Source organism: Panthera uncia, assembly GCF_023721935.1.
Source record: "Panthera uncia isolate 11264 chromosome A1 unlocalized genomic scaffold, Puncia_PCG_1.0 HiC_scaffold_16, whole genome shotgun sequence".
In the NCBI taxonomy this organism is placed as follows: domain Eukaryota; kingdom Metazoa; phylum Chordata; class Mammalia; order Carnivora; family Felidae; genus Panthera; species Panthera uncia.
In genome coordinates this window covers 51250551-51272756 of record NW_026057576.1, presented here as the reverse complement: position 1 = coordinate 51272756, position 22206 = coordinate 51250551, and the positions used below count along the sequence as shown (strand labels likewise).

The window sequence follows — 22206 nt, the reverse complement described above, 5'->3', positions numbered from 1 at the left end:
CAACTTGGCTTTTCCATGTGAACACTGACTAGTTAAAATGGATTTAGCATTTTCTATATGTTTTAGCACTTTCTTATCTTGGGCTTATAATGTTTTCAAATAAAATTATTCTATATGCATAAATCAAGAGACAGGGATAGTATTATTAGCAAAACAGAAAATAAGATATTCCAGTGTTTGGTGTCTAACATCAAGAATGACTAATTCAGGCGTGAGCTAAATGGTTTCTAGGAATTTTTTGTCTTCCTCCTGCTTCCTTAGCCCCAGAAACTAGAGAATGAGAGAAATGAGTGGATGGTATAAGCCCTCCCCTACCAGACTTACTTACTTACTCCCATTACCTCTTCTTAGTGGAAAAATCCTTGTTAGTCTACAAATAATAACCTCAAATTGGTAAAAGTTTATTTTTAACTTGGGGTCATATTTACTATTGTATATGTGTATGAAATAATGAAATTCACTTGAAATCTGGTATTCAGTGATTCTTGAGCTATTTTACCAACATACAAGCAAATATGTTTATGTATTCTTTCTGCTTCTTACATAATTAGTATCATACTTGGATGTCATTCTGTATAATCATAAAAATGTTGTCTTTTTTTTTTAAGGCTGCATAGTATTTCAGTGGATATGCCATAATTTAACCATCTGTATTGATGAACTGAACAAATACTATTGTAGTGTGTACATTTATCACATGACACACCCATATATACCCATCACTTAGGTTCTGCTGTTAACATTTTAGTGTACGTGCCACTATCTTTTGATTTATTTCAAAGTAAATTGCAAATGTCAGTGAATTTACCCCTAAATACTTATCATGCATATCATAAGAGTTCAGTATTTGTAATTTTAAAAAAGTTGATATAATTTATATACAGATCTTAAAGTGTACTCTTTGATAACTTTGACAAATGCATACATCTTTGTAACTCAATTCCCTATTAAAATAAAGAACATTACCCTCATTCTCCTCCCCATACTCCCATCTATCCATACAAACAATCACTATTCTGATTTTTTTAATTTACTATATATTAGTTTTGCCTATTATGGAACTTCATATAAATGGAATTTTAAAATGAGTACTCTTGAACAAGACTTGTTTTTACTACTCAAGATGTTCTTGAGATTTATCCATATTGTTGCAAATATCTGTAGCTCCTTTTTATTGCTGTGTAGTATTCCATTGTCCAATGCATGCTGTGTAGTTATAATGCCCGTGCTATTTTTAGTTTTGACTAGTTAATTGGGCACAGTTTTTGTTTTTAATTAAAAATAATACATATTTGTAATAAAACTCGAACAGTATAGAAATACAAACTAAAAGTGAGTCTTCCTAGCCCCTTCTTGATCCCTGTACATAAACACATAATTGTATGTATATAAAAATATACATGTATTATGTTTATTTAGGTGTGTACAGTTGACCCTTGAACAACCCTGGTTTAAATTGCATGGGTCCATTTATACATGGTTATTTTACAGCATTTTGGATGTATTTTCCTAATAACTCTCAACATTTTCTTTTATCTAGCTTTATTGTAAGAATACAGTATGTAATCATATATAACATACAAAATGTGTGCTAAATGACTGTTTCTGCTCAGGTCATGATCTCACTGTTTGTCACATCCGTGGATGGCTCATTCAGTTAAGTGTCCGACTCAGGTCAGGTCTTGAACTCAGGGTCATGAGTTCAAGCCCCACATTGGGCTTTTCCTGTGCATGGAGCCTACTTTAAAAAAAAAAAAAAAAGAAGAAGAAACAAAGATATTTGCAGGAGTCAAAAGTTATACACAGATTTTTGACTGTGTGGGGTTGGTGCTTCTAACCCTTGTTAGTTCAAGAGCTGACTGTAATTTTTTAACATAGGATAATTTTATTCATTTTTACTGTAACTGATATTACAGGTAACAGACGTGCTACATATCCTCTCATATGAGTATATTCTTAAGTAGTTTCCTGTGTTTTTTTTTTTTTTTTCAGTGGTTCCATAGTATTATGTTCTGGGAATATACTATAATTTGCTTTTTTTTTTTTTTTTTTAATTTTTAATGTTTATTTTTGAGAGAGACAGAGTATGAGATGGGGAGGGGAAGAGAGAGAGGAAGACACAGAATCTCAAGCAGGCTCCAGGTTCTGAGCTTTCAGCACAGAGCCCAATGTGGGGCTCAAACTCATGAACCGGAAGATCATGACTGGAGCTGAAGTCAGACACTTAACCGCCTGAGCCACCCAGGAACCCCTATAATTTGTTTTAATAGTGCTTTATGTAAGACATGGTCATTACTTTTTAGGAAAAAAACACCTTAGTGGGGTGCCCTGGTGGCTCAGTCGGTTCAGCGTCTGACTTCACCTCAGGTCATGATCTCACGGTTTGTGAGTTCGAGCCCCTGCTTGGGATTCTCACTCTCCTCTCTCTCTGCCCCTTCCCCACTTGCACTTTCTGTCTCAAAATGAATAAACAAACTTAAAAAAAAGGAAGAAAAACATTAACTTATTTTCTTAAAGTATTAAATTCCTGCACATAGTTACAAGAAGGAAAACTTCCCAGAAGGCTTTGAAATGAAAAGTTAAAGTCCTCTTCATATTTCCTACCCTAGCATTGTTAATATGTAGTGTTTATACTTTTAAAACAGCTGATTCCAGTTTTATTGAGTGATTCTTCCATAGTTTAGCCATATTCTTGTCATTTAGTTCATGTCCTAGGTTTTTTTTTACTTTATAAATAACTGCAATGAACATCTTCCTGTATGTAGTTTGTTTCTTTTCTCTTTCTCTCCCTTATTCTTTCCTTCCTTTCCCTCCCTCTCTTTCATTCTATATCTTTCTCCCCTTCCCTCCCTTCTCTTTTTTCTTTGTTTCTCCTCCTCACCCCCCACTCCCAGTCTCATTAGATAATTCTTTTCCAGATGTCACCTAATGCTGCTGTTGGAGGCCTTTTTAACATTAAGAGATGTGAATTTGAAAGCTTAACCAGGTGTACTTTTGGTGGTGGTGGTTTAAATCCAGTAGTTCAGATGAACTTGTTTTATGAAGTTGCGTACTGCGTTGTGGCAAGTAATTTCTCTAGTTTTCTTGCCTCAGCCATTTAAAAAGTGACAGAAGGAGAGATAATATGTCTGTATAAATTCTGGTCTGTTTTTGCTTTGTAACTTTCTGTGTCCTGCTATTCCTACACTCCCTGCTTCTATGCCTACATTCCCCAGTTACTACTTTTCCATTGCTTATGCAATTTCCATTGCTGGCAATTAAAAAGTTGCTATGAAAAAACGTCTATACAAACCTTAAATTTAAGATTCATACAAATCTTAAAAAGTTACTGCAAATGATAAATAATTGAATGATTACAAATTATGCATATAAGCATTAAAATATGCAGTTCAGCAGGTCATTTGTTGCTCTTTGTAATAGTTTCTTTTAATTGAATAAAGTTGCTGAGTAACTTTGTGTAAGTTTAAGGTATAAAGCATGTTATTTTGATACATTTATATATTTTCATATGTATGATTGCCAGTGTAGTGATACTTATCACATAATTATAATACAATATTATTGTCAGTGTCCATTATGTTGTGAATTAGGTCTCCATGACCTGTTTACTATTCATTACGAGTTGTACCCTTAAACACCATCACTCTTATCTCCCTTCTCCCCCCACCCCCACCCATTCCCTGGTAACTATCATTTTACTTTGTCTTTTATAGAGTTAACTTTTTTAGATTTCAGTGTAATGTGCTGAAGGTCCATCCATGTTGTCAAAAAGGGAAGATATCTTCCTTTCTTGTGGCTGAATAATATTCCATTGTGTATATGTACCATATCTTTTTTATCCTTTTATCTGGCCACGGACATTTGAGTTCTTTTCAGATCTTGGCCATTGTGAATAGTGTTATGATTAAAATGGGAATTCATATATCTCATCAAAATCCTGTTTTCGTTTTCTTTGGGTATACACCCAGAAGTGGAATCATTGGCTTGAATGATAGATCTTTTAAAATTTTTTGAAGAACTTCCGTGCTACTTTTTGTAGTGGTTGGGCCAGTTTATGTTCCCACCAATAATGTAGAAGGGTTCTCTTTTCACTACATCCCTACCAGCATCTGTCATTTCTTGTCTTCTCAGTGGTAGCTATTGTAATATGTGTGAGGCAGTATCTTGTTGTTTCTGCATTTCCCTGATGATTAGTGCTATTTAGCATCTTTTCCATGTGTCTGTTGACCATTTTGATGTCCACTTTGGGCAAATGGCTGTTTAGTTCTCATTTTTTAATTGGAATGTTTGGTTTTGTTTGTGTTTGAGTGACCGTGTTCTTATATCTTTTGGATATTAACCGCTTCCAATTTATGCTTTACAAAAATCTTCTCCCTTACTGCAGGTTGTCTTCATTTTGTTGACAGTTTTGTTTGCTCTGCAGAAGCTTTTTAGTTTGATGTAGTCCCACTTGTTTGTTTTTGCTTTTATTGCTTTTGCTTTTGGTGTCTGCTTCAAAAACTCATTGCCAAGACCTATGTCAAGGAGTTTATCACGCATATTTTCCTCTAGGAGTTTTATGGTTTCTGGTCTTAAGGTTAGACCTTTAGTCTATTTTGAGTTAATTTGTGTATATGGTATAAGATACTGGTCCAGTTTTATTTATTTATTTTTTTGCATATGGCTGTCCCAGTTTTTCCAACACCATTTTCAAATTACTATTTTTATTTTGAGAGAGAACGTGAATGGGAGAGGGGCAGAGAGAGAGGGAGAAAGAATCACAAGCAGATTCCACACTGTCAGCACAGAGTCCCCACATGGCGCTCCATCCCACAAACCATGAGATTGTGACCTGAGCCGAAATCGAGTTGGATGCTTAATCAGCTAAGCCACCCAGGTGCCCCTCCCAACACCATTTATTGAAGAGACCATAGACTGTCCTTTCCCCATTGTGAATTCTTGGCTCCTTTATTATAAATTAATTGACCATTTGTGTGTGGGTTTATTTCTGGGCTTTATTCTGTTCTGTTGATCTGTGTGTCTGTTTTTATGCCAATACCATGCTGTTTTAATTACTACAGTTTGTAATATAGTTTGAAATCAGGGAGTATGGTGCCTCCAGCTTTGTTGTTTTTTTTCACAAGATTGCCTTGACTATTCAGGGTCTTTTGTGGTTCCATACTAATTTTAGGCTTATTTTTTCTATTGCAGTGAATAGAATATATAGGTTATATATATATATGTGTATATATATATGTATATATGTATGTATATATATGTGTGTAATACATATATATAATGTATATATAACATATATATATCTTATAATAGAATATATACATTATATATTTTTTCTATTTCAGTGAAAATGACATTGTAATTTCTATAAGGATTGCACGAGCTATAGATTGTTTTGGGCAATGATGGACATTTTCACGATATTAATTCCTCCTGTCCATGAACATGGGATGTCTTTCCATTTGTTTCTTTGATTTCTTGTATTTTTTGTTGTACAAATCTTTCACTTCCTTGTTTAAATTTATTCCTATATATTTTATTATTTTTGGTGCTGTTGTGAAAGGGATAGTTTTCTTTACTTTTCAGATGATTCATCATTAGTATAAAGGAATGCAGCTGATTTCTGTATGTTGATTTTGTGTTCTGCAACTTTACTGAAATCAGTGATTAGTTCCAAAAGTTTTTTGGTTGAGTCTTCAGAGTTTTTTTTTTTTAAATAGATAAAATCATGTCCTCAGAAAATAATGACAGTTTTACTTTTTATTTTCCAATTTGGATGCCTTTTACTTTTTTGTCTAGCTTAATTGCTCTAGCAAGGACTTCCAGTAGTATATTGAATAAGAGTGGGCATCCTTGTGTTATTCCTGATCTTACAAGAAAAGCTTTCAGTTTTTCTCCACTGAGTATAATATGAGCTGTGAGGCTTTCCTATATGATAGCATTTATTGTGTTGAGTTCTGGCCCTTCTCTACTCAGCCTGTTAAGATTTTTTATCATAAAGGGATATTGTATTTTGTCAAATGCTTTTTTTTACATCTATTGAGATGATCATGTGATTTTTGTTTTTCATTTTATTGATGTAATGTATTACATTTGTTGATTTGCATATGTTGAACCATTCTTCCATCCCAGGGATAAATCCCATTTCGTTATGATATAAAATCCCTTTAATGTGTTCTTTAATTTGGTTTGCTAATATTTTGTTGAGAAACTTTGCATTTGTATTCATTAGGGATGGTAGTCTGTAGTTTTTTTGTTTTTTTGTGTTTTTTTTTGGGGGGGGGTATTCTTATCAAGTTTTGGTGTCGGTAATGCTAGCCTCATGAGTTTGGAAGTGTTCCCTCCTCCTTGCTATTTTGGAAGAGTATGAGGAGGATTGGTGTTAACTCTTTAAATGCTGCTTGGAATTCTCCAGTGAAACTGCCTGGTCCTGGAGTTTTCTGTGTTGGGAGTTGTTGATTACTGATTCAGTCTCTTGTTATTCAGATTTTCTATGTCTTTTTATTCAGTTTTGGTCAGTTGTATGTTTCTAGGAATGTATACATTTCTTCTAGGCTATATAATTTGTTGACATATAATTCTTCATAGCAGTACTTTAAAATTTTATGTATTTCTGTAATATGAGTTGTAATGTTTTTTCATTTCTAATTTTATTTTTGTTTTTTGAGCCTGCACTTCTTTTCCTCTTAGTCTAGCTAAAGGTTTGTAAGGTTTGTTTATCTTTCGAAGAACCAGGTCTTCATTTCATTGATGGTTTCTAATGTTTTTCTGGTCTCTATTTCATTTATTTCCACTCTTATCCTTACCATTTTCTTCTTTCTGCTAACTTTGGGTCTAACTTATTCTTCTTGTTCCTTGAGGTGTAAGTTTAGGTTGTTTATATGAGCTATTTCTAATTTTTTAATACATGCATTTACTGCTATAATTTTTCCTCTCAGAACTGCTCTTGCTGCATCCACAATATTTGATATATTGTGTTCTTATTTCATTTGCTTTGATGTAATTTTTTATTTCCTATTTGGTTTCTTCTTTGATCCATTGGTTTGGAAGTGTGTTGCTTAGTTTCCATATATTTGTAGATCTTACTTTTCTCTTGTTGGTTTCTAGTTTCATACCATTGTGGTCAGAGAAGATAGTTGGTATGAATTTAGGCTTCTTAAGCTTGTCATGATTTGTTTTGTGGCCTACCATATGCTCTGTGTTGGAGAATGTTCTGTGTGCACTTGAGAAGAATGTTTATTTTGTTTATTTTGTTAGATGGAATGTTCTATATGTCTGTTAAGAACACTTGGTTCTGAAATGTGGTTCATTCCAGTGCTTCCTTGTTTATGTTCTGCCTTGATAATCTTTCCTTCACATAGTGGGATATTGCAGTCTCTCATATTTACTTACTGTATTGTCTGTTTTTCCTTTAAGATTTGTTTTAGTTGATTCATAGATTTCAGTGCTTAGGATTTGGGAATGTACATATTTACCATTGTTATATCTTCTTGATGTATTAACCCCTTTATCATTATATAATGACCTTCTTTGACTCTTGTTACCCTTTTTGGCTTGAAGTCTATTTTTTTTTCATGTATTATGGCTCTGCTCACCTGTTTTTTTTTGTTTTTGTTTTTGTTTTTGTTTTTGTTTTTGTTTTGGTTTGTTTGTTTTTTTGTTTGTTTTCTTAGAATATCATCTTCTGTCCTATCACTTTTCAGCCCGTGTGTCATTAGAGTGAAATGAGTCTCCTATTGGCAGTATGTAGTTGGGTCTTGTTTTGTTTATCTATCAAGCCACTTTGTGTTTTGCTTTGTTAAGTTTATTTTGAGAGAGACACCCATGCATACAGGGGAAGGACAGAGGGAGAGAGAGGGAATCCCAAACAGGCTCCATGCATGGCTTGATCCCACAAACCGTGAGATCATGACCTAATCAAGAGTCAGATGCTCAGATGATTTGAGCCACCTGGGTGCCACCACTTTGTGTTTTGATTGGTAAGTTAATTCATTTATGCTTAGGGTAATTATTGATATGTAAGGATTTACTACAACCATTTCATATTTTTCCTTCTGGTTATTTTGTTTCTCGTTTTTCCTTTTGTTTCTGTTTGTAAGTTGGTTTTCCATGGTGATTTGCTCAGTCTCCCGTTTTTTGATGTTTCATGTCTATGCTGTAGATTTTTGCTTTGTGATTACTATGAGGTTACACAAAACATTTCAGAGGTAATGAAGTCCTTTTTCTGCTAATAAAAAATTTATCTTCATTTGCCTATAAAGGTTCTATCCTTTTACTCTTCCCCTTTTATATTTTTTTGATGTTGTAAGTTATGTCTTTTTATTATTTATTTATTTATTTATTTTATTTTTAAATATATATATTTTTTAACGTTTATTTATTTTTGAGACAGAGAGAGACAGAGCATGAACGGGGGAGGGGCAGAGAGAGAGGGAGACACAGAATCGGAAGCAGGCTCCAGGCTCTGAGCCATCAGCCTAGAGCCCGACGCGGGGCTCGAACTCACGGACCGTGAGATCGTGACCTGAGCTGAAGTCGGAGGCTCAACCGACTGAGCCACCCAGGCGCCCCAGTTATGTCTTTTTATATTGTGATTTCATTATCAGGAGGTAACTATAGTTATTTCTTAATACTTTCTAAAATCTTTATGCTGTAGTTAAGAGTTTAATATACTATCTTAAAAAAGAGTTACAGTATTCTAATATTGAGTATTCTGAGTATTTATTACCTGAATCAGAATTTTCTGTACTTTGGTCTTTTCATTTCAGCTTGAGGCACTCCTTTTAACATTTCTTACAAGTATGTCTAGTGATGGCAAACTCCCTCAACTTTTGTTTGTCTAGGAAAACTTCTCTTTATTTTTCATAGCTCAAAGATAACTTTGCCAATGGAGTATTCTTGATTGTTTTTATCATTCAGTGTTCTGAATGTGTCATTCCATTCTCTCCTGGCCTATAGAGTTTCTGCTGGGAAACCTGCTGATAGCCTTATGGGGTGGGGTACCTTTGTAGGTTACTGTCTTTTTTCCTTGGGCTGCCTTTTTAATTCTTTATTGTTGACTTTTGACAGTTTTCATACAATGTGTTTTAAAGAAGTTTTTTTTGTGTGTTGGTATAATAATGTGTTTTGTCAGCATTGTGGAGTTGTATCCAGTTCCTTCCCTGGGTTTAGAAAGTTCTCAACTATCATTTAAGTACACTCTGTGCTCCCTTCTCCCTCTTTTTTTTTTTTTTTTTTTTTTTTTTGAGATACCCTTATTATGGGGCTTGAACTCAAGACCCTGAGATCAAGAGTCTACTGACTGAGCCAGCCAGGCACCCCAGGGTTTTTTTTTTACTTTTTAAAAATCTTAAATCTGGGGCTCCTGGGTGGCTTGGTTGAGTGTCAGACTTTGGCACAGGTCCATGATCTCATGGTTCAGGAGTCAAGCCCTGCATTGGGCTCTATGCTGACATTGCAGAGCCGGCCTCAGATCCTCTGTCTCCCTTTCCCTCTGCCCCTACCCCGCCTCTTTCTCTCTAAAATAAACATTTAAAAAAAATCTTAGTTTTTTCTCGCCTTCCACCTGGATCATTTCTATATTACTATCCTTGAGTGTGCTAATTCTTACTCTTCCATATGATCTGTTCTGTTTCCAGGGTATTCTAATTCATTCTTCATATATTCATTTCTTCACCCCAGAATTTTCTTTTCTTTTTTTTCGAATTTTAACCTGTCTGGCAGAATACTCTTGTTTGTTAATTTTGTTCCTGGGATCATTTATTGCCTTTCTGAGTTTTTGAGTGGCTCATTGAATTTCTTTGTAATAGCTGTTTTATAGCTGTTTTATAGTCTTTATCAGTTAGATTACAGTATTTCATGTCCTTTGGGTTCAGTTGCTGGAAAACTGTCATTTTCTTTTGTGATTTCATATTACAGATGGAAAGTGCCTCTGCTCCATTTGAAGTAGTGAACACCTTTCTTATTTAGGCAAGGTTTTGTTTACTTTGATTCTTAGAATTCAACAGATTTGTAATTAGGAGCCTTCATTTTGTTTTCCAGAAGGTGGCACTATAGCACAAGTCTTTGGTTTCTCTTACCAGAACTAACTCATATTAAGGTTGTAAGCAGATGCATTAAAAGGAAAAAGAAAAAGGAGCAAAGGTGGCTGCAGAGCTTGAGGAGAGGTGTATATTTAGCACTTGGGGCTTTGGGTATGCCAGGGGCCTGCTGGGGAATCTTCAAGGTGGGGTGGGTACCAGAGGTCCATGAGTTATTCTCTTACTCCCCCTTTCCCCCTCCTCCCCCTGGCAGATAGCAGGAGACACTTTCCTTCAGTTTCCTTTGCCTACTTCCCTTTCCTTCTGCTGTTCGCAGGCACTGTGGTCTCTCTTCAGAGAGAGCAGCTGGGTTTTGCCACTACTGCATGCATGGTCAGGTAGACAGACTCCTAGTCTCCCGCCTTTACCTTCCACCTCCTGTGCCAGAAAGGCTTGCTGGCTTGCTGCTGGACCAGCCACCACCTTCTTTGCTCTTGTTGCAGCCTCTCTGGTTCAGTCCACTCACTTTAAGGTGCACAGATGGATAGATCTCTCAGGTGTCCTGGTATCCTGTGTGGAGGTACTTTTTTTTCTCGTTTGGTTATGGATGCCCAATTAGTTGTAAAGCAAAGAGGAGAGAAAAAGGGAATGACTCAGGCTACTGTGATGCTGATGATTGTAATACAGTTTAAAATGTAGTAAGTACTTTAAGATACGTAATTTAGGACTTCTTTGGGGCATTTTATAAGAAATTGTCAATGTGTTATATGTTTGTACTGTTTTTTAAATGATATCTCCAATTCTTTAAAAAAAATTTTTTTTAACGTTTGTATTTATTTTTGAGACAGAGAGAGACAGAGCATGAGCAGGGGAGGGGCAGAGAGAGAGGGAGACACAGAATCTGAAGCAGGCTCCAGGCTCTGAGCTGTCAGTACAGAGCCTGACGCGGGGCTCGAACTCATGGACTGTGAGATCATGACCTGAGCTGAAGTCGGACGTTTAACCGACTGAGCCATCCAGGTGCCCCATGATATCTCCGTTTCTTATTTTACTTTTTCTTTTTTTTTTTAATGTTTATTTATTTTTGAGACAGAGACAGAGCATGAATGGGGGAGGGTCAGAGAGAGAGGGAGACACAGAATCTGAAGCAGGCTCCAGGCTCCAAGCTGTCAGCACAGAGCCAGACGCAAGGCTTGGACTCACAGACCTTGAGATCATGACCTGAGCCAAAGTCGGAAGCTCAACTGACTGAGCCACCCAGGCACCCCCTTATTTTACTTTTCATAAAGTTTAATTGTTTATAATAGGAGACAGTGCAAGACACAGATCCCATTTTGAAAACTGTTCATAAACTTTCAGTGACCAGTCTATGAAGTTTTTCATGCACCTTCTCAAATTGGATTGTGTTAAAGTTTTGATCTTCTGGTTACATTAAATAGCCAAAATTGGAAAAACCATTCTGCGAGGAATTATAACTATTCATTTTGGTTAGGAAGAGTCTTTTGAATCTAGCTAGCGTTTGTTGGTTTCAGAGTAAAGAATAGGTTTTATTGCCATGCTGAAATGTTTGGACATTTGGGGGACTAGGTTATGGAATACTGGGGAAGATCAAGCTGGGGAGTAATTTAATTAGATCTTTTTTTTAAAGAATGATACTGTGGTGTGTAGAGATTTGATTAGATTGTAGCGTTTTGGAGACATAATATTAGTTAGCAGTTTTTTTCTTGTAGCTTTAAGAGTGAGTTGTGAATGCCTGAACTTGGACTTTGGCAGGAGGTACAAAGAGAGATGGTGATATTCTTGGGAGAGTCTGTACTAAATGTATATGAAGACCATATCAGCGGTGAGGGTATAGGAGGAAAAGGCAATGAGGAAGGACTTGTCAGTGTGCTAGGAGATGTTTTATTGACTTTTTTTGTATCTGTGACAGATCTTTAAACTTGTTAGTACACCTTTATATGTGTCATAATTGGTCTCGACCTAAACTGAGAGTTGTTTTTTGTGAGTTTTTGTTGATAATGCTCTCGATTTAGTACACGCTTACATAATGTGATAATCAGTAGATATTTCTCAACACATTGTGGTCGGGTCTGGGGTAAAGGTAGACATAGTTACCTAGAATTTCTGTAGGGGAAACAGACAAACATACCAAGAGTAACAATTTAATGGTGATAGAAATATGTGTAGATCTTAAGGTCTGGCAATTTATAAAATGTTTCTACTTGGTTGAATTTCGTTATTATTTATCTCTCCCAAGGTGTTAAAATTTGCTCATGAGTGTTCAGAAAGGGGGATTCTATGACTGCTATTTCTATTGGATAATTCTGCTGCTTCTTGGTCATGAGAGAAAACACTTCCTAGCTTCTTCCTTCCTTAGTAACTGAAGGAATGAAGTACCTCAGATTTGGTTTATAAGTAGGTAGAATGTGAATGAGTAACTGAAGGGGATGCCTTTGGAGGCCAGAGTCCTTTCCCAGAAAACTCAACTTTTCCATGAATTGGAATGTAAAACATGTACTGAAATGTGGGGTTTTATTGTGGGCTGCCATATCAGCACCTCACCTCCAGTCCCCACTTTTCTTTTAAGAAAGAGTTCTGTGACAACATGCTATAACCACACGTGTCTGTGCTCAGTTTGCCATTTGGGTTATTTATTGCTCTTTGCACTGAACAATATAGAGGTTTGTTTATTTTTTCTTTTTTCTTTTTTTAAATCCAAGTTAGTTAACATATAGTGTAATAATGATTGCAGGAGTAGAATTTAGTGGATTCATCGCTTACATGTGTTTATATATAATACCTAGTGCTCATCCCAACAAGTGCCCTCCATAATATAATGTCCATTGCCAGTTTAGCCCATTCCCCCACCCAGTACCCCACCAGCAACCCTCAGTTCTCTGCATTTTAAGAGTCTCTTATGGTTTGTCTCCCTCTCTGTTTTTAACTTCTTTTTGCTACCCTTCACCTATGTTCATCTGTTTTGTTTCTTAAATTCCACATACGAGTGAAATTCTGTGATATTTGTCTTTCGCTTATTTCGCGTAGCATAATCCACTCTAGTTCCATCCACATTGTTGCAAATGGTAAGATTTCATTCTTTTTGATGGCTGAGTAATGGTTCCATGAACGATACAGTTTTATAATCTGAGTTAGTGGGTCTTATCTTTGAGAAGCTGACGACTGACTTTGTCTTTGAATTAGATACTTAACAGATACTTTCTAAATGAATTTTAAAGTTTATTTATTTTGAGAGAGAGGGAGAGAGTGCATGCGCAATAGCGTGAGCAGGGGGAGGAGGAGATAAAGGGGGAAGGAGAGAATCCCAGGCAGGCTCCGTGCCCAGCACAGAGCCCTACTCAAGGTGGGCCCAGTCTCAAGACTGTGAGACCATGACCTGAGCTGAAACCAAGAGTCAGATGCTCAGCTGACTGAGCCACCCACGTGCCCCTCTAAATGAATTTTAAAACAGTGGTTCTCAAGTGTGGTGGGAGGACTCCTGGGCTTTCCTGAGACTAAGGTCTGTGAAGTCCTCACTTTTCCAACTATTCATCTGTTTGAGGTCAGATTTCTTTATGTATTTCAACCAGAATAGCATATCCCAACAGATTGAATATAAAAGTAGATATTAGAATTGGTCTGTTTTCTTTTAAGCCATACATAATGGTGTTTCCAAAAATTGTGAAACATCATCAGTCCTCTCACTACATTTTTATTTTGTTGTGGAAATATAATTATCTTTTCATACAAAAAAACCAAAAAACCAAAAAACAGGGTATTTAGTTTCAGAGGAGGCTATTAGTCATGGAACTCTGCCCATCCCTGCCTTGTGTAGGGATAGGACCCAAACTAGAGAAGATTAGTTATTTTCAAGGACCAGGGGCAGCTGCCTTTCTCTGGATTCACTAGCTATCAGAATGCATAAGCCTGGAACTGCTCAGGGTCATCTCTGTTGCCACCTGGAGAGGGCCTGCCTTAAAATGAAGTGAATTCCGAGCAAAACAGAATGGAAAAGAGGATCCTGGTGACATCATTTCAACTCCTGGATCCAGCTGTGCCTAAAGTTAGCTTTAGCTTTACACTTCCCATTTATTAAATTCCTCCTTTTGATTACCCCACCCAAAGGGCTATTTATGTTAAATTGTAGATTTGTTATTTTTTGACTTATATTTATATAAATAATTGTTATACTTATTTTATGATTTGTTATTTTATACTAAATAATTTAAATTATTTTCAGTTTTAATTTCTAATTTGGTAAATACTGATAGATGTAAACCTTTTATTTTTTAAGTTTATTTATTTATTTTGAGAGAGAAAGGAAGTGCATGTACACACGAGCAGGGAAGGAGGGGCAGAGAGAGGGAGAGAGAGCCCAAGCAGGCTTGTGTGGCTTGAACCCACAAACCATAAGATCCAAAATCAAGAGTTAGACGCTCAACCAGCTGAACCACCCAGCAGTCCCAGATAGATGTACCCCTTTTAAATAAAAGCTCTTTGGAGTTCTCTATAATTTTTAACATGTAAAGGAATCCTGAGACCAAAATGTTTGAAAACTACCATTGTTAAGGTATTGCTGCTATTTCTTGGGGGTAATATAGGGAATGAAAGAACTGACTGAACAGTTTTCAGTGTTGTAATTATATATATTGTGGTAAGTGTTTGCAGTGATAAGTGATTGGTATGATGCTCATGGATCGATCATGTTTAGATATGCTTATATTTTATCTTGTAGAATGAAGTGGTGTGATAATTCTAAAGAATAACCTTTCTTTAAAGATTTTTTTCTCTGAAGGTTTTTGCGGTAGCTAATTACTGCATACAAATAATCTATTTTTGCCTCCTTACTTGAATTGAATGAAGCTGTATAATAACCTATGGCAATTGAGTTTTTCAATATATGCATTATAATTGTTGCAATGGGATTTGGATTTCTAAATGATAATCCTAAGCATAGAATAATAGAACTATGACTTTGATGCAGATTAGATATTTTTCTTGAATATAAAGTGAAAATTTGGTAGGAACAGATGTGGGTGTATATCCGTGTTCTAAAGTTACTGAGTTAACATATTTAAATTTAATTTTTAATTTCCACTGCCACCTCCAGCTACACCTTCTCAAGATTACCGAAAATGGAAGCTTGGGTTCAGTTCCTTCATTTATCTTCCACTGAGTTTCTAAAGCCTTGCTTGAGAAACTTGAGTAAAACAAAACAAACTTCTTTTTGAAAAAATGTACTAGAAGGGTACCTTTTTTAATTTTAATGTGCCATTACTATTTTGAAACTCCTAAATTAAAAGGTAAAAACTAATATGAAAAGTGTGTTAGGAGGATTAATTTACAATCATTGTAACTAGGGGCAATTTGATTCATGCTGTTTAAAGTATTACTTAATAAAAGTCTCTTCCTCTGGGGTATTTTATTACTTTTTTTAATGTTTATTTTGAGAGAGAGTGAGCCTGTGCCCACAGGAGAGGGGCAGAAAGAGGGAGAGAGAGAATCTCAAGCAGGCTCCATGCCCAGCACAGAGCCTGACATGGGGCTCCATCCTACAAACCATGAGATCATGACCTGAGCCAAAACCAAGAGTTGGGATGCTCAACTAACTTAGCCACTCAGGCGCCCCTGGGAGATTTTATTTTAGCATTTGACTTTCTGCATTGCTTTGGCTTCTCCAACTTACTTAGTGTATGTACTTCCCTCCCCAGATACTGTTGGAAGAGAATGACCTTAGATGGTCACCCGTGCTAATGCTTTTCACTATTATTACTCTATCCTTAACATAAATTCAAAGATTGTTAAAATTTTACTTTTATGTCTTTACAATTTTTGGTTTAAATGACTTCATAGTGATTTGGACTTTTAATTTGTCAAAGCTCACTGAAACAGTTAATTTTAAATCTTTACAGGAGAGGTTAGAAATCCAGCTGTTCATGAATGCTGTCTTTGCTCCATTCCACTAGACTTCTGTGCCTCAAGTGTCAAATAAGCATCCACTCCAGGCCTTTTCTCTTGAGTTCCCTTGGTCTAGGCTGTCCTTTTTCCAGATAGCCCAAAGCTGGTTTGTACTCCATTTTGATCCCTGTTTAGATTCAGTTTAATGTTACTTCATCAGGGTCCTTCCCTGATGATCTTATCTAATATGTATTCATTCATTCCTCTCCTCTTTCCTGTTTCTTCCTCCTTCCTTTGCTTCATTACTTTTACTCTGTTTTATCCCCACGCTTTACATTATTTTTCCTCAGAGCACTTGTCTACATGACAGTATGTTGTGTAGATCTATGTGTGTATTGTGTCTCCTCGCTATACCCCTAATGTAAATTCTGTGAGAACAGGAACTTAAGTTTTTTCAAAGTTGTATCCTCAAGATCTAGAATAGCGCCTTACGTAGTACGTGCTTAAATATTTTCAAAAGATGAATGTGATATTTGGAAGATAATCAGTAAATCATGTTATTTTCAGTACTTTATGAAGATGAAAAAGAAAGGATCCCTGAGAAAAGTGAGCGGTTGATCTAGTGAGATAGATTTGAATATATTTTCTTTCTCTGTCTCAGTATATTTTGTCTTAGATGCTGTATTAGGCCCAGAGGCTAATATGTGAGTAAGACGTTTTATTTTTGGATTTTCGTATGTTTTTGGTAAAATTCTCATATAATAGTGTCTATTTTATTTATAATGCCAGGTAACTTAATTTTTCTTATTACTAATATTTACAAGTCCGTAATTATAAACAATACTGTATTATCTTATATTTCATATATCTGCATGAACAAAATTAAACCTAAGGGATTAAACTCTTACAGTTTTGTGAGCGATTTACTATCCATTCCAGTGCTTATCTGCCAGGGGCTGTTCAGCTTATGCTCAAAACCATTCTGATGATGGAAAACTCCCTTTCTTCTAAGCAGTTTATTCTGCCTTTGGGAGGCCTCTGGTTATTAAAAAAAGTTCATCTCTATTTTAAGCCAAAATCTGTTGCTTCCACTTACTGGTTCTAATTATATCCCATGGAGGATGTATTGAATAAGTGTAATCTTTTTTGTGATAGCCCTTCAATTATTTGAAAACCCACCAAGTTTTCTCTGACATTTCAATTTTCCAGGCTGAGAATCCCTAGTAAGCTATCTGATAATGATACTCATTTACTATTCTGGTCATTTCCCAGGAATCCGTTTGAGTTTGCTTATGTAGTTATAAAAGGTGGTACCTAGAAATGAAAGCTTTGGCTCTCTTTACTGTATAGGAGAGCTGCACTGTCCTCTTTAGTACTTAGTTTTTTATTTTATTGCATCTTTATGATTTAAGTTTTTCCCCAACCACTTCACACTTTGTCTCATATGACTTAATAACTAAAATACCTAGTTGTTCCTCTTCCACTCCATCTTTCACAAGTGCTGTTGGCAAATCGTGTCTTATGCCTGCTTTATTTTGTAGTTTATGGTTTCTTTGTGTTTTGCCCACCCAGCCCTCTTCAACCCCCAACACACACACACACACACACACACACACACACACACACACAGGCACAAGGGTAATTGGAGTTGGGGCACTCTGTGGTTAATTTGATGTTTTATTGGCAGATTATGTACTTGCTTGGTTGAGAAGTACTTAATGGAACTTAGATTCAGGGAATTTGGCCTGTTTTCTAAGATAGGGATGAAGTTGGTCACTAAGTGTTCTTTGTACTGAAACTATTTTCAAAATCTGTTCTTTCTTTCGCTGTCTCTGGTGTGAAAGGAGATTTCAGTCTCACTTTTCTTTCACTGTTTCTAGAATGCTAGTAACATAGCATAGGGCAAAGTCTAGCTCTGACAAGATATATTCATTCAGTCTACAAATCTCTCATCAACAGTGGCAACTGGTGCAGTAAAGTACCACATGAACAATCTTGCTTGCCATGGAGACTTTTTTAAATAGCCCCTTACTATTTTAATATGATTTTCTTTGGTTAGGTGATTTAAACGTTTTTACTGCATTAATTTTGCATAGCAGGTTATTGCAAGGTGTTCAGGTAATGTAGCATTGGCACATTTAATTAAGATAGAAAAGAGAGCACATATTTTGCCTTTTCTTCTTGATTTATGACATTGTGGCATATTACTTCGTAGTTCAGATTTTTTTACTGAGCTGTAATTTTCAAGTACATACCTTTTTTATTTTTAAAAATAAATATGAAATCTTATAAGGTTTAAGAAAAATTGCCTCTCAACTATAAATTTACCCATTTTTCTGTTAAATGTGAAATTATAAACCTTGCTTCTACCATATAATTTACAGTCTAACAGATTTTAAAAAGTAATTTGCCCTTTCAGACAATTTCAAGCATTTAGGATATTTGTGTATGGTAGTTAATTTGCTGTGGTGGTTGTTATTTTTATTGGTTTTTGATTTGATTCAGTTGCTTCCTGTAGAAGATGTTGAGTAATCATTGTTCAGAAATGATTCCGTCCTGCTGTTTTATGAAATTATAGTCTGTAAACCATAATATTACAGAAATCGCAAGGGTTTTTTTTTTCTAGATTTTTAGCTGGTAAAATTTTAATTGACTTACAGTGTCCTGTTTAGAAAAATAATGTAGCAACAATGAGATAGATTTGGTGTTTAGTTAAGAGAAATATAAACTCACAGTTAAGTCATTAGAAAAGCCATTACTAAGTTGAAAATTCACCACAACAGTCAGACCAGTGTTGAATTAAATTGTAGCATTTGGACTCAGTGTAGAGAGTCTGAATTGGTTTATTAACAGCAGTGCAATAAAACAGTAAAATATAAAAACAGTAAAATAAAACACAGTGATAGTATTATGTATCACAGTGATTTCCAACAAATTGAAGTTTGTTTAGCTTGATGTCTGGTTAAGTATGTGTTTAGTCGACTGTGTTTATTCAGGTTACCTAACATGAATAGGTATTGTTTCAGGGTCTCTCATGCAGTATTACCAGATTGCTGGATCTAAGTAAAGCTATAGGTACATCATGAGATTATATTTGTCCCATTTCTTCATGCTTATCTTTATCACAGATGTAAATATTTCTATGCCCATTATGATAAAACATGAAAAAAATTGCCATAAATCATTTTGTCTCTTTTCTTTAAAGTGTGGGTTTAAGTACATATATTGGAATAAATTTCAAAGGAAAAGTCTTAAAAAATTTTTTTCATGTACCGTTGGAACAGATTTCTTTTTTATTCTTGTTTAGGTAATAGCCCATTTCAAGTCTTTGTAAATAAATGGAAATAGACCTATGAGGAAAGTTGACTTATGATTACTAACAAATTACCCTGAAACTTAATTTAGTAGCACAGCAGACATTTATCACCTCATGACCTTTATCATTCCTGTGTCAGGAATTTAGAAGCAGGTTAGCTGAGTATTTCTGCCTCGGAATCACGAGATTGCAGTTAAGCTGTCGATCAGTTCTGTAGTCTTCTCAAGGTTCTACTGAGACTGTAGAATCGGCTTCCAAGCTCACTCACATGTGGTTATTGGCAAGAGACTCAGTCGTCTGGCTGTTGGCTAGAGCTCTAGCCAACAGAGCTCTCATTTCATTGCCACATGGTGCTTTCCATAAGGCTACTTGAGTGTCCTTGGAACATGGCAGCTGATTTCTCTAGAAGTGAATCCAGAAAGAGAGCATTCTTCTGCTGTTCTGTTTAGTTAAGTACCTAAATTGAGCCCTCTCTCAAAGGGTGGGGAATCAGGCTGTACCTTCTGAAGGGAAGAGTGAAGAATTTGAAGACATACTTAATTATCACAGCAATGTAGACTAGGAAGTCTTACAGTATATGATAAATGCTATATACTATTTTCTTAATAGAGTAGTTGTCAATTCTGACACTGTATTAGACTTAACCTGTGCAGCCTTTATGAAGCATTGAAGCAAAACATAGATGGTTGTATTAGGCCTGTTGATTGACTTGCATTCAGGTTTTTCCATAGGTGTTTCTATTGTACAACCAAAGCTGTTCACTGTCTTTTTTTAAGATGTACTTTTTGATTCAGTGACATAGGTTATCGCTATACTTTTGTAGAACTGTTACAGAATAGAGCTAAATACAGTATGTACCGTGCATAGCACAAACTAGATTAGTAGATATTAATGCTTGGCTATTGCTAGTATTTTATTGTTATTCACCCTGACTTGTAAAATGGTCATTAATTAAATAGGTAACAATCTTAGCTTAGTTGAAAAAGAGTTATCTGACTTTTTGTTAGGGTGGGCATGGCCCAGGCATCAAAAACTTTCTCCCCTCACTCTGTTCCTCCTTCACTTGTCCCCGCTACCTGCTCCCCCCACTCAAAAAAAAAAAAAAAAAAAAAAGAAAAAGAAAAAAACAACCAATAACCATAATTATTTGTTTATACTTTCACATATTTGTTACTCAGACATAAGCCAATCCAAAGATATAATTTCTTCTCTTTTTCCCACACAAATGGTAACGTACCTGGTTTTCTCTACCTTTTTAAACTTGCCTCTTAAACTTAACAAATTCATAGGGAACATTTCTGTAGTAGGAAAACTTCTTCATTCTTTTTTGCATTTTTTTGGTGTATCCCATTCCTTGTGTAGATTTACTATACTATAATTGCTTTTTCCAGTCCTCTGTAAATGGACATTTGCATTTTTATTTTCAATCAGTGTGACAGTGAATGACTTGTCCATGTGTCATTTTGAGTATGTAAGTATGTCTGCGAGGCAACTTCAGAGAAGTAGAACTGCTGTCCGTTGTACTTGTGATTGTAAGCTGCCATACCTTAGGGGCTGCTGCTTTCCTCACAGCAGCCACGGTGTTTGAGAAAAACTGCTTGTATGCTCATAGTCTTATCTCCAGAATATATTTTCATATTTTTTAGATTTTTGCCAATTTTATAACCAAAAAATAGTATTTCAGTATAGCTTAAGTTTGAATTTCTCTTGGATGAGGGTGTATTTTTACTCATATTCAGACTGACTTTTCTTTTTCTGTTCAGCATCTATTTGTATTCTTTGTCTTTTTTCTTTTATGGTTTTGGTCTTACTAATTGATAGAAACTCTGCATATTAGGAGAATTCACCTTTTGCAAAAAACCATTTGAGCTTTTTTTATTTGTCTTTTGACTCTTCATTCTGAAGTTTTGCCCTTTTTTTGTACAGTCAAATTACTCTTGTGATAACTTGCCATAACTCAAAAAGTCTTCATTACTCCAGAGTTCTAAAGTAACTGTCTTATTTTTTTCTGGATACTTTAATGCCCTTTATAAAAGCTAAAGTTTCTGTTGTTAATGTACTATGCAGTGGGTTTTCAGGTTTTATTTTAGTGCCCTCTCTGTCTGGATTTTCTTAGCTAATTTAGTTATTGGGATGGAGGGGAAGCCTTTTTGGATTTTTATTGGTGCCACACTAATACTACGTTTTTGATGTTTTGATACTGTTTTTACTTTGTTAAAACTTCTCTTTTAAATAATAGTAAAGCCTGCTGAGTTTTTAATACGTATGTTAGTATATATGTGGAAGGATACTGAGTAATGGCCGCATATATCATGTAAAATACATTCCTATAAGAGAGAACTTCGATTTCTTCATTGCTTTATGGGCTAGGTGCTTTTTACATATATTAACTCACTTAACTACCATACTGACTGAGTCAGTTTTATAACTGGAGTTTTTAGAATGTGTAATTAATTGCTTATGGCTAAATTTCCTTCAACATTGTTTTTTTCTTCAGCTGTGATGCAGATCCATCAGCCCTAGCAAAATATGTTCTCGCTTTGGTAAAGAAAGATAAAAGTGAAAAAGAGTTAAAGGCATTATGTATTGATCAACTGGATGTATTTCTTCAAAAAGGTAAAAAAAATCTTTGGTTTAAAAATACTAGTTTATTTCAATAAATCATTTTAAGAAAGATTTTCCACAATATGAAAGAAACTCAGAGAATAGGCTCTAATTGTCATAAACAGTATTATTACTGATGTTAGCCATATATGGAAGCTTTTTTTCCCTTAACATCTTTATTCTCTTTTTTAAAGCATGCTGATACTTTTCCTTAAAAGATTAAATGATTGAATGCTTGTTTATTTAAAAATAGTACTGCTTAAGAAACTGCTTTGAATGTTGTCTAGATAGTGCTTCTAACTTTTTTCATGTTGCCACCATCTAGATAATGATGATATTTATGTTTGGCACACAGGGCACGGGGTACATGGAGAC

At 35.3% G+C, this 22206-nt stretch overlaps 1 protein-coding gene across 12 annotated transcripts in view; it reads left to right on the top strand.

The window, feature by feature from the left end:
• RBM26 (RNA binding motif protein 26) overlaps window positions 1-22206 on the top strand; it is an 82749-nt gene that overhangs the window by 8501 nt on the left and 52042 nt on the right. For all 12 annotated transcript variants that reach the window (XM_049647123.1, XM_049647122.1, XM_049647128.1 and 9 more), the window contains exon 2: window positions 21725-21843. In XM_049647123.1, the coding sequence (XP_049503080.1) occupies window positions 21725-21843 (119 nt within the window). The remainder of the gene's footprint in view (window positions 1-21724; window positions 21844-22206) is intronic.